The sequence below is a fragment of the Mastigoproctus giganteus genome, chromosome 8 (assembly GCF_048544385.1).
Source record: "Mastigoproctus giganteus isolate SK-2022 chromosome 8, ASM4854438v1, whole genome shotgun sequence".
Taxonomy (NCBI): Eukaryota; Metazoa; Arthropoda; class Arachnida; order Uropygi; family Thelyphonidae; genus Mastigoproctus; species Mastigoproctus giganteus.
Window position 1 is genome coordinate 133,460,530 of NC_143582.1, and position 13,934 is coordinate 133,474,463.

General features: G+C 39.1%; 1 protein-coding gene across 1 annotated transcript in view; it reads left to right on the plus strand.

Annotated features, from left to right (window-relative positions):
* The window catches only part of LOC150081829 (uncharacterized), a 353,456-nt gene that overhangs the window by 294,775 nt on the left and 44,747 nt on the right, over nt 1-13,934 (plus strand). The window contains exon 10 of the mRNA XM_090379743.1: nt 8,706-8,876. Coding sequence (XP_090235869.1) covers nt 8,706-8,876 — 171 coding nt within the window. The remainder of the gene's footprint in view (nt 1-8,705; nt 8,877-13,934) is intronic.

The following is a 13,934-nucleotide window of genomic DNA, read 5'->3' on the forward strand; positions in this document are numbered from 1 at the left end:
CAGTACTCTTTGATCACTGCCACTGAGTGATTCCTTTATCTGTACATTCTTAATGCATGAATAATCACTGCTAATAATCAGATTAAGAGTATTACTCACTCTGGTTGCCTCTCAAAGATGCTGTTGTAGAAACGAGCATCCAATAAATCCACAAAAGTCTTACTAACATGCGAGTGACCAACTCACAAAATATCCAATCAATATCTGAAAAGTTAAAATTCCGCATTAAAGAAATTGTGATTTACGGGGACACTCTATTTCTCTGTAATTCATCAGAGTTATAGGCCTATTACAAACTCCTACACTCATTTTTGCTTTCCCAGTGCTTAGTCACACCAATCTAAGGAAGATGCACTTCCTTACATTTTGTTTCCTAACTAACAGTATAACTCCTCCTCCCTTCCTATCCTTTCCATACACATTGTACTCCCAAAATTCCAATTCTGTATTCCTTATATCTGTGTGATACTATGTCTCTGGTATCACAACAGTATCTGCCTTTGATTCTTGACCAGCACCTCAAATTCATCAAATTTATTTACTGTACTCCTATCATTGGTGTACATGCAAGTATACGTGCACTTGTTCTTCATCTGTTTACTTGTTTCATGATGACTCCCAGCAGTCCTTGAAATCACCAGCAACTTGCTTTCCAGGTTGCTGCTCATTCCAATAGAAGCAATGCAAGAATCACCTCCACCACTGCATGTAGCCAATGTTAAAATATTAGTCTGTGAATCTCCCAAAGCTAGCAATTTTCCGACCCACCTAGCATTGCCTCGATAGCATCAGCAAATATTCTTGCACCCTTTCTATTTAAGTGTATCCCATCCCCTGTAGAAGCAATCTCTCCTGCAATCTCAAAAGTGCAGGCCAGGCTGATAAAAATTCTACCACATGAATCTTGCACAATTTCTCCAGGGCCGAATTGATTGACAGGGCTCTCATCATATACTCCCTCCTATCTTGTTTGGGCAGGATTGCAGAAACTTTAAAATTTAATCCTAACTCCCAACTTTTCTTTCAACATTGACCTATCCTTGTTAAGGAAATCCACAGATCTTTTATACTTAATGTGATTATTGCCAATGTGTACAACAATATCATCTTTTGTGCCCTTAAAAGATGATATCTGCTCTACAATGTCATGAACTTTTACCCCTGGTAGACATACCTTGGTCCTATTCCAGCATCCCTTTTGCACAATATATTTCCCAATTTCCTGACAATTCAGTCACGGACAATAACTAGCTCCTGTGGGACCAGCACATTCTACCCTGAAGATTGCTGCTGTGTTGCCTGGTGCACAAGAGTGAGCTGTGCCATTGAGTTGGGCAGCTGAGAGCTTGATGGGTCCCCCATTTTAATCCCTTTGAGGGTATCTCCCAACTCTTCAAACTTTCGTAAACACTCATCAGAATGCTGAGTTGATACCTAATTTCTTGACACTCTCTGCACTTAGCACAGGGAACACTCTCTGCATCTAGCCAGGGAGGATTGCTCATGTCTTGTTCCCGAAAGTCCACAAACATTTCACATTTTGCACATTTTTTTTAGACTGTGATGTGTTGACGAATCTCCCCCTTCGGTTCTCTTTGAGCCGCAGCACTCAGGCTACTTTGTGCACGTTGATTTGCTGCTCTTGTCTGTGGCATGATTTCTGTTTAAATACAATTTAATTAACATTAATAATAAAAATTAATAAGATTTATAAATTTAATTGATTAATTGATAAAACTGTACTATGCTAACACATTCCTAATATTACACTATCTAGATATATGTTACACTATTTTGTCGATCTAATATACTACAACAAATCATTATATACTATGGTGGAGTAACAAAAAACTGGATGCAAAAATAATTTTGATATCATATACTTCGATTTCAGGAGAGCTAATACTGTTACTCTTAATAGACTTCTGTACACATTGGAGCAGTGTGGCATTAAAAGCAAGTTACTGCTCTGAATAATGTAGTTCAGTAGGAGAAGACAGAGTGGTTATTAATGGACACTGCTATTCGTGGATTAATGTTGTTAGTGGTGTCTCCGAGATTTCGGTGCTGTGCCCATTGTTATTTTCTATACGAATGATGTTGATGAAGGGTGTTTATATCTGTGTCAATGTCTAAGTTTTCAGTTGATGCAAAGGTTGTCATAATGACCCTTATTTATAATTTGACACTTTTTTTTAAAGAAATTATTAATACTTATTTTATTAATAGGTATTATTGCATGGCTATTAAAGTGTTCTCTCTTGGCTTGAGACAAAGTTTCAACAGGGTGAGGCATCCATTTCATATTCATTGAATTTCTGGGTTCGAGGTTATTATCGTGTTGCCCAAGAGTTTTGCATCTCCGGCGAATGCTAAGTTTTTATATATATTTAGTCATTTTATTGACTTAATTGTTATACTAAATTACTTTCTATAAGCAGTTTTGTAGTCCTAGTGAAGCTCCTTGGTTTATTTGAATTTAGATAGTGATTTCGAAAATTAATACTTAGTGTCTGTAGATCTTGCCGTTTGTAACTTGCCACCATTGTTATATGATACGGAATAGCATAACATAAATGCTGAACTTCATAGCGCAAGGTTTAATGTAAAACTAAATAGTGAAATACGTAGCACTCTATTAGAAATCTGTTAGATTAGTACAGTGTTATCGGTTAATCAGTAAAATTTATTAATCTTATTAAATTTCATTGTTAATTAAATTATACTTAAACGGAATCATGACCCAGACTAAAGCAGTGAGCACAAAGTAGCAATAATACTGTGGCTCGTGGAAGTACTGAAGGTAGTGATTCTCCAATGCATCACAGCCTAAAAAAATATGTGAAATGTTTCCAGACCTGTCTAGAACAGGAAATGATCTAGCCAAGGAGAATGTCTTTGTGTGCTAGGTGCAGAGACTGTGAAGAAATTAGGCACCAACTCAGTGTTCTGATGTGCATCTATGAGAGTTTGAGGTTTAGGGTAGATGAGGTCAAAGAAATTAATGAGGGGCCCGGCCCATTAAGCTCTCAGCTTCTGAACTCAATGCCAGACCTCACTCCTGTGCATCAGGCAACACACCGGCAATCTCCAAAGCAGAATGCACTAGTCCCCCAGGAAGTAGTTATTGTTGGTGACTCAATTGTCAGGGAGACAGAATATATTATGCAAAAAAGATAGGTGGACTAGGACCAGGGTGTGTCTGCCGGGGCGAAAGTTGATGAAGTTGTAGGGCAGATATCATCTTTTTAAAGTCACAAAAGGTGATATTGTTGTATAGGGTGGCAGTAATGACCTTAAGAATAAGAAGTCTGCACATTTACTTAACAAGTACAGGTCAATGCTGAAAAAACAAGTCGCGAGTTAGGGTTAAATTTTTAAATGTCTGCAATTCTGCCCAGACACAATAGGACGTAGTATATGATGAGAGCCTTGTAAATCAATTCGGTTCTGAAGAGAATGTGCAAGGCTCACAGGGTACATTTTTTTCAGTGTGGTCTGTGCTTGCTAAGAGGAGAGACTTCTTCTACAGGGATGGATACACTTAAATAGAAAGAGTGCAAGAATATTTGCTGATATTATCAAGACAATGTTAGGTGGGTTGGAAAACTGCTAGTTGGGGATATTCATAGACTAAAAGATTAACAGTAGCCATAGGCAGAGGCAAAAGTGATTCTTGCACTGTTTCTATTGTAGTGAGCAGAAGCCTAGAGAGCATGGTTGCTGTGGATTTCAAGAGCTGGGAGTCATCATGAAACAAGTAAATACATGGGCTGTGTTACAGCAACTAAGAGAAAGAACATTTGTATGTATAAGTTCATGAATTTGAATGAATTTCAAATTTGATGAATTTGAAATGCTGATCAAGGCATCAAAGGCAGATATTACTGGGATATCAGAGACATGGTGTCACACAGATATAAGCAGTGCAGAATTGGAATTTTGGGAATATAATGTGTACAGAAAGGATAGACAGGGTATGAAGGATGGGGGTTATGCTGTTCGTTAAGAAACACACAAAATCCAAGCAAGTGCATTAAGTTGACATGGCTGGACAGTGCAATGTTGAGTCTGTTTGGTGACTATAAACACAGCAACAAGGAAAGGGAAAATGAGAGCAGGAGTGTGTTATAGGCGTAATTACTCTGATGAGTATAATGAACAGTCATGTCATACAAAGAAATAGACTGGGCCAGTAAATCAGGATGTCTTGTAATGAGGGATTTTAACTTTCCAGATATAGACTGAAACTTGTGGGTTGGTCACTCGTACACGAGCAAGACTTTTATAGATTTCTTGGAGGATTGTTTTCCATAGAAACATGTTCCAAGGAGCAAAGAGTAGTGATTATTCATGCATAAAGAATTTGCAGATAAAGGAACCACTAGGTGACCGTGATCACAGTGTAACTTTCATCAAGGGTAAAGAGAATGGTTTTTGTTTTTGTAAAAGTAACTACAGTGGTTTCAGACATTTTTAAATTCTATATAGTGGGATCAACTGGTAATGTTACAAATAATGAATTCTAAATGGGGAAGCCTTTGGGGACTTAATCCTGGAGGCTGCTAGACTTTACATACCAAGAAATAGTGATCAGGGTTCAGACCTAAATGGATGTCAGATGAATTAATGAAGCTTTTGGCAGAGAAGAAAAATGCATGAGATGCATATAAATTATCAGGCGACACAGAAGCCTATGGCAGATATAAGCTAATCTGTAATCAAGTCACAAAGGAGGTTAGGTAGGCAAAGGCAGATTACAAGAAATCTTTGGCAAAGGATGCAAAGAAACACAGTAAAGAGTTCTTTACTTATATAAACTCTAGAAGGAAGGGAATGAATCAGATTGGTCCCCTTAAAATAGATGATTCGACTATTGATGAGCTTGCTCAAGTAGCAGATAAACTGAATGAGTATTATTCATATACATTCTCATGTGAGGAATTACTCAAGGAAGGGAATGACAGAAATTTATCAAACTCTAACAGCGAGCTAAGTGATTTTGTAATAACTGAGAGCAAAGTGGAGGAGAGATTGTTGAAGTTAAACATAAAAACGGCTCCTGGGGCAGATGGAATCTACCCAGTTATAATGAAGGAAGCAAACCCTTAGCCATAATTATAGGTTCATCTTTGGTTTCGGCAGTAGGTCCCCATGTACTGCAGATGTGTAAATATATTCCTAATTCACAAAGGGGGGAGTGTAAAGGATGACACAAATAATTAAACACCTGTTAGTTTAACTTCATTTCCAGGGAAAAAATGGAGTTACTGGTTAAAGAGGTGATACGGGATCACTTAGACAAGACTGCAGTAATAGTTCAGACACAGCATGGTTTTTTTAAGGGGAAGTGATGTCTGACCAATTTGATTGGATACTACGATATGGTCACAACGGAACTGGATGCAAAAAATAATTTTGATATCATATACTTGGATTTCAGGATAACTTTTGATACTGTTGCTCATAGATGACTGCTGTACAAATTGGAGCTGTATGGCATTAAGGACAAGTTGCTGCAATGGATAAAGGGATGCTTGAGTAGGAGACGGCAGAGAGTGGTAATAAATGAACACTACTCTATGTGGACTAATGTTATCAGTGGAGTCCCTAGGGTTCTGTGCTGGGCCCATTGTTGTTTTGTGTATTCTATCAATATCATTGTCTTCATCAATATCATTTATCAATGATATTGATGAAGGTATATCAGGCTTAATGTCCAAGTTTGCAGATGGTACAAAGATTGACAGGGTTGTTAATGATAGTAAATACAGTGTGCTACTGCAACAGGATCTAGAAAAATTAGGCAGATGGGCTGAGAAGTGGCAACTGAAGTTTAACATTGAGAAATGCACAGTACTGCATATGGGTAGCAGTAACCCTAGAGAAACATACCAACTCTGTGGTACTGCACTCGGGGAAGTGGAGAGTAAAAAAAGACCTGTGGGTAATTGTGCAGTCTGATATGAAGTTGTCCAAGCAGTGTAGATGGGCTGCCAGAGCAGGTCATGGAGTTTTGACAATGATATATAGGAATTTTGCTAGCAGAGACAAGGAGGTGATTATCCCTTTGTATAAGGCAGTGGTAAGACCATTATGTACAGGTCTGTAGCCCTCATTTTACAAAGGATGTAGAGTTGCTAGAACGAGTACAGAGAAGGGCAACAAGATTGGTGAGAGGAACAAATTGGGTGTGCTTATGAAGAAAGGCTTAAATTCTGAAAGTTGCAGTACCTGGAAAGTATTCACTTTGCAAAGTGATCTGATTGAGGTGTATAAGGCCTAGAATGGTTTGAGCAGGCTCAATGCTGATGGGATACTTCCACTTGCTCAGAATAATCAACTGGGAGGGCATAAATTCAAATTGAGGAAATACGGTTGTAGAATAGATGTGATTCCTGGAACAGACTTCCATCTTTTGATAGATGAAATAAATTTATGGTTGAACTATACAAATATTTGATGTTTGTGTAGAAACACTGGATGGGTTAAATGGGAAGAATTTTTTTTTTTTTTTTTATTTTGGCTGATGCTGTATAAGCTTGCTTTCTTGTATCATATGTCTAAACTGATGCTGATGCAGTTTTGTGAATGATTTATATAGGAAGTTTGCTAGCAGATTCATGGCACTCTGCTAAAACATGTAATTATGTTGTATGGCTTAAAGAAACCCAACCATTACATGGTGAAGAGGTAAGTGTGATGCCGTTTCACCTCCAATTCTCTAATTTGGCACTTTTTTTAAGAAATTATTAATACTTATTTTATGAATACATATTATTGTATGGATATTAAAATGTTCTTCCTCTCTCTCTCTCTCTCTCTCTCTCTCTCTCTCTCTCTCTCTCTCTCTCTCTCTGCTTGAGACAGTTTCAACTGGTTGGGCTCTCCATTTCATATTTATTGAAAAGCTACTGCTTTATTAATTTGTTCACAAGCATGTATACATATTTTTCGTAAATTGTATATGAAACAATACAATACAATTCTAATTTCTCATCTGTGAACAGTGTAAAATGTTTTTTAATCTTAGCATGAACTGCTACCTCCTGTTTGTGTTTCTACCATCTCTACAAATTTTTTGCAGTGTTTTTTTTTTTTCAAAAATTTCCAATTTGAAAGTGCCACAAAAAAAAAAAAAAAAAAAAACCTCCACAGAACCAGCTATTGTCTAAACTTGGATTCTGTAACCGCACAATTCAGCAGTTCCATAAATGAAAGGGTTATGAACTCTGCTGATGTGATGTTCCTTTTACATTTTGGTGGGAGAATCATCAGTGGAACTTTTGAAACAAAGTTCTAACCTTTTGAATCCTACTTACTATCAGTAGTCTTGTTAGGTTGTGTCTTCTACACACATGATCCAAAATTTCCCAACTAAAGATACAGCTGAAGTGGACAATCAAATAGAAATAATGAATATTTATTGATGCCACTTTTTCTTCATTGTTTATAATTTCATTACTGAATTTGGAGCTGTGAGGAATTCAAATAGACAGCATATTTTGAAAATATTTGCAACCACAAAAATTGAAGCCCACACATTCTTGTAGTACAGATTCTTGTGACTCTCATTACTCAGATACTGAAAATGTTAAAGGTGTGTAGTAACTAAATCGAATTAATGTTTATTACCTTTATTTTTACCTCAAACTATAATTTTTTTACATATTAACTCATTTACACATAGATATATTTACATATTTTTATATTAAGTTACTTTGCAACCAATCTGACCTGTTTTGCTCATTATTTTGCCTTTAACAATTACTTCTAGAAGGACATATCATGTATCATTTGATAAATCTTCATGAAGAATTGTTTATAATATCAACCACTTAGAGTTTAAGTAAGTTAAATTACATAACTGAATGAGATGCATTTGGCCAGTTTAAATTGTATGCTTGAACAGTATTGGGTTGAGCAAACTGGCTTCCAAGATTTGTAAGAGGTTGTGAAATGTTTTGTGGATGATTGAATTGAGCATTCAATTTCTCCCTATTTTTCCAGTTTACAAAATTAAATAGATCTGCATTTTAATATATGTTATTATTATTGTATGTAGGTTTTTTTTTTTTTTTTGCTATTTGATGAAAATAACTTGATTTCTGAACATAAAACTGTAATTTAAATAAATAATATAATATTTTAAGTTATATTATATTATGAAATAAGAAAATGAATTATGGAGATAATTTATTTCTATAATACAATCCTTTGTCCAGTTTTCATAGAACAGCAAGAAGTATTTTTAAAGGCATTGGTCTCTGATATTGTGATGATACCACCACAACTTGCCATCATTATGTGGTGGTAAGTAACAATGTGCTTCTCTAAACGAGAAATATAATGCTATTTATTTGTAATAAGGAGTATTGCTTATTAGTACTTCAGTTGAGGCAGTCTAAATATCCCCATCAGCATAAGCTTGGCAATTATAGTCCAATTATAGCATTCAGTTGCACAATTGGAAACAGCCTTAAAAACTGCTAGAAGAATTTATTTGGGCTATTGCTTACAATGGCATTCTTCAACCTTGGTGGAATAATGCCACATATCTGTGATTTCCATATAATTCTTTTAATAGAGTGCAATGCAGCATGCAGTGTAATCTTTGTACCATTACTCAGTGCTCTGTTATTGGCTTATTATACTTTATTATATTTAGTCATACAATTAATTTTGATTTTATTTATTTTTCAAAGGACTTAAAGGTTTAATAAGTGCATCTAGAAAGCGTCGTTTTTTGGAAACAAAACAAAAGTATGGGGTACTTCGACGTTCCTCTGAGAAATGCAGACTTTCAGAAAATTCTTCACATTCTTGTAGTTCAGATTCTTGTGACTCTCATTACTCAGATACTGAAAATGTTAAAGGTGTGTAATAACTATATTAAATTGATGTCTATTACCATTATTTTTTACCTAAATTGTAAATTTTATGTCATTTGAAACTTTTTTCTACAAACACATAATAAAAGTAATTCTCACTTAACATGAGTAGTGAGTTCCTTTAATATAATACGATATATTAGTTATATCTATTGTACAGTATACTGTATATTATTATGTTACATAGTTTATTTCTATTATAGGTATAATGCTTCTATATAGCAAAATTTACAAAATGCTGTATTTGAAATTGAAATGCACGTACAGGATTGTTAAAATTAAAGTATCCCTATGTAGAGGACTCTCGAGCAAGTTCTGAGACTCGTACATGAAGAAAAATTTGGACAACAGAATGGGCTCGCCAAATATTGGGAAAAAAAAATTAGTTACAAAATTTGTCACTATACGGCACGTAACTATCTTAGTTATGATTATGCAAATAATGCAAGTTATTTGCATAATCGTAAGTTATTGCCACAGTGGCACTACTCAGCTCTACTGTACTGTATAAAAAAGCAAAGCAGTCTCTTCAAAATCATACGGTAGATGTTTGCTTGCACTACAGCAACAATGCAGCTGTGGCTATCAGAGAATTCTGGCATCAGAAGCACATAAGGCGTGGACCTATGGCTGTCTGTGCTGTCCGCAAAATGATTGCGAAATTTGAAGGGACAGGACATCTTGGCGTTCAACTAGGCAGAGGTCAAAAACAAGTGGATTCCTCTTGTGTTGAAGATTTGGCTGTGGCTGTTGTGGATTTATCAAGTCAATCTCCATGTGGTAGTGCAAGTGTGCCAGCTGTTTCTCATGAAGTGGCCCCTCGACGTGGGCACCTGTACGTGGTGAGGGGACCTCCCAGTGACGCTGCTGGAATTCCAGACTAGCATCATTGGGATCCAACGCCCACAGCCCAGGTTCCAGGCTTACATCAATGGAATCCGGCGTGTTTGCCGTGCGCTGCGATCCGTGGAAATTCGGAAAGGGGGATCCTGGTGGTTGAGGGGCCCAGCTTCAATACACCACTTTGGCCCCTGCTTCGACAAGACGGGTGGTCCTGGAAGTCCCGGCTAGGATCAATCGGCTAGTAGGCTCGCCTGCGAGGGTCAACCGTGTCAATGCCATGCCCCTACCATGGTCTGAGGGACAGGATTCAGGCTGGCGGCGGTGCGGGTATAGTGTCTGGGTAGCCCTGGCGTCCCACTCCCGAGCGCATTTATTGCATGCCGGGTAGTGGGCGTCCCTTTGGGCTCCGTGGTGGGTGGGGAGCCTGGGCACTGAACAATATAAAAACCTCAATGAATCCTGATAAACTTATTTCTTCAGGGGCCACAACCCGGTCCCTATCTGAAAACATAGACGGAGAGGCAGATAATATTATTGCGACAAAGAGGCAGCGAACTTAAACATCATCATCAGGGCCTGTCCCAAGATTTCTAATAATGCATTCCACCACTGAAAAACCGATTGGCAAAATGTCACCCTTTTTCATACAGAAAGGGTTAGATGGGTTAGGTGGGTTAGCAGGGTCACCCAAATCAGTTAAGAGGCTCCGTTCTGGAGACCTCTTAATTGAAACCAAAACTGACAGGCAATCAGAACATCTCCTCCGAGTAACATCAATCGGAGGAATACCCATAACAGTGACACCACACAGAACACTGAATTCATCAAGAGGTGTCATTTCGGAGTGGGACCTTCTCGACGTCACCGAGGAGGAAATCTGCTCCGAATTAAAACCCCAGGGAGTTATTGCCGTCAAGAGAATTACTGCGCGAAGGGATAGAAAAATTGTTAAAACCAGGAGTGTTATCCTGACTTTTAACTCTCCTAAACCTCCTGACGAGATCAAAGCTGGATACATCAACTGTTCAGTACGTCCATACGTTCCGAACCCTTTACGGTGTTTTAATGCCAGAAGTATGGACATTCTCAAATGGCCTGCCGTGGAGTCCTTGCATGCGCTCGATGCGGTGCAAAGGACCACGAAACAACAGCATGTTCAGCCGCAAACCAACCTGTATTAACTGTGAAGGCAAACACCCGGCCTATTCACGAGCATGCCAGAGGTGGAAAGAAGAAAAAGAAATTCAACGGCTGAAGGCAGAGCTAAATATATCATACCAGGAGGCGAGGAAATCGGTCAAACCCCTGAATATTAACAAACCTACCTACGCCCAGAAGGTAACAGGGAGATGTTCCGTCGGAACTCAGACGGACATGACCATTCCTCCAAAGGAGTCTTTCACTCCCATCGCGCGTTATCTCTTAAGTTCACAAAAACCTGCACAGAAGGACCAATCAGCTGCCACTCCTATATCGGTACCTCCTAATGCTCCACAAGCAACAAAGGTAACTATGAAAGATAAGAATAAAAAAGGGGAAGTCACCCCTAGAACCCAAGAAAACATGGATGTCGAGCAGAAGGAGGTACCCGAAGATTCAGTCTTGGAACTCTTTGCGGACGAGGAAATGGACGCGGGACAGCGTCCATTCTTCCCCAAAAAAGATAAATCCAAGACTGATAAAAGTAAGCCCTCAGCACCTCGGAAGCCGCCTGATGGACCCACCAAGCCAAAATAATGGCTAAATTCCTACAATGGAATTGTCGTGGGTTCCGGCAAAATATTGATGACATCAAGGCCCTCCTGCAAAAGCATGAGCCAGTTTGCTTTTGCTTGCAGGAGACATATCTAAAGGCAAATGATGATCCCACCATGCACAACATCACATTTTTTCGAAAGGATAGAATTGCGGATGGCTCTGTACATGGGGGAGTGGCTATCCTTGTGGGTAACCAGACCCCAGTGCAGCCCTTGTTAATTACAACCAGCATAGAGGCTGTTGCAATTCGCCTTTCAGTTTGATTTTTATTAACTGTGTGCTCCATTTATTTGCCACCTGGGACTGACATCACCCAGGCAGACCTTGATGATCTTCTAACGCAGCTGTCTCCCCCTTTCTTACTTCTCGGGGATTTTAACAGACATAACACCCTGTGGGGTAGTGCTAACATCAACGGAAGGGGAAGAGTCATAGAGCGTATGCTCAAAGACAATGACCTTTTCCTTCTAAATATTGGAACAAACACCTTCTTCCACATGCCTACCCGTACTTTTTCTGCCATTGATCTCTCTATCTGCTCCCCTTCTCTACTCCCTTCACTCACTTGGGAAGTGGAGGAGAATCCAAACGGAAGCGATCACTTCCCCGTGATAACCTTGTTACACAGTGGGAGACCATGTCTCCCTTTTAGGTTACCAGGGTTGGAAGATAGATCAGGCTGACTGGGCTGCCTTCCAACATCAGGCAAATTTTGATCTTAGCACAGTCAGTCAAGAGCCTATCAATGATGCAGTTAAGTACATCACAGAAAATATTGTCCAAGCAGCTGCGAATGCTGTTCCAAAAACATCTACCCGGTTTCCACCATTTCCTAAACCTTGGTGGAATTCACAATGCACAGCAGCAAAAAAGGCTCAAAACAAAGCGTGGGGGATATTCCGCCGATATCCTACCACGACCAACCTTATAACCTTTAAATGTGCACGAGCCAAAGCACGATATATCCGCCGTCAGAGTCAAAAGGAATCATGGATCCGTTTTACATCATCTATTAACCAGTCTACCAACTCTAAGGTAGTCTGGGATAAAATCCTAAAAATGAAGGGAAAATATACATCCCACCCTTCTTCAATCCTAGATTATAATGGATGCGCTATTGCAGATCCAACTGCAATAGCTAATTCTCTTGGGGAAACATTCTCTAACATCTCTGCAACATCTTTGTATTCCCCAGAGTTCCTGGTCCTGAAACATAAACTTAATTTTAAGACCAAGGGCCTCTATCCCTACAACGGGGCATTCACAATAGAGGAACTGAAAAGAGCCCTCACTCTTTCCAAAGCAAGTGCTGTTGGACCAGATGGCATCCATTATGAAATGATTAAACATCTTTCACCAAAATCTATGGATTGTCTGCTCCTTCTGTATAACAGAATCTTTACTGAAGGGCAGTTTCCGGACTCCTGGCGAAAGGCAATCGTTCTTGCCTTTCTTAAGCCAGGAAAGGATCCAAAAGTCACCACCAATTATCGTCCTACTGCTCTGACTAGCTGTCTGTGCAGAATCCTGGAGAGAATGGTCAATTCTCGTTTAATATGGTATTTAGAATCAAATGACCTTCTCTCCAGCATCCAGTGCGGCTTCCGAAGGAACTGGCCCACTTTGGACCATCTTATTAGATTGGAAGCATCCATCCGGGATGCTTTCCTAAAACGTGAACACTTGGTGTCGGTGTTCTTTGACATGGAGAAAGCGTATGACACAACTTGGAGATTTGGCATTTTAAAAGATTTACATAGCCTAGGCCTAAGAGGGCATCTGCCCTTTTTTATTCAAAACTTTTTAGCCAATCGATCGTTCGAAGTTCGTGTGGGATCCTCACTCTCTTGCTCCTTTAGCCAAGAGGAGGGAATACCACAAGGATCAGTATTAAGTGTCACGCTTTTTGCCATCAAAATAAATTCCATCACAGAACAACTTCCTCCAACTGTAAACAGTGCCCTCTATGTTGATGACTTTAGCATTTTTTGCCAGTCGTGCAACACGAGGGTTATTGAAAGACAACTACAGAAAGCCATTGATAGTCTGAATTCCTGGGCACTTGCTAATGGCTTCGGGTTCTCGCCGGAGAAGACCGTTTGCGTACACTTTTGTCGTAAGCGTAATCTTCATCCTGAACCTGAATTAAGGCTCGGACAAGATGCTATTCCAGTAGCACAGAACACAAAATTCTTGGGACTCATATTCGATAAAAAATTAACCTTTTTGGATCATATTCGTCAACTCCGCACAAAGTGCACACGTGGGCTTAATATTCTCCGCTCGCTCTCCTCTACATCTTGGGGAGCAGACCGATGTATCCTTCTTTGGCTTTACCGTGCACTTGTGCGATCCAAACTAGATTATGGGTCCCAGGTATATTCCTCAGCCAGAGACATTGTCCTGCGGTGGCTGAACCCCGTCCATCATCAGGCCTTATGT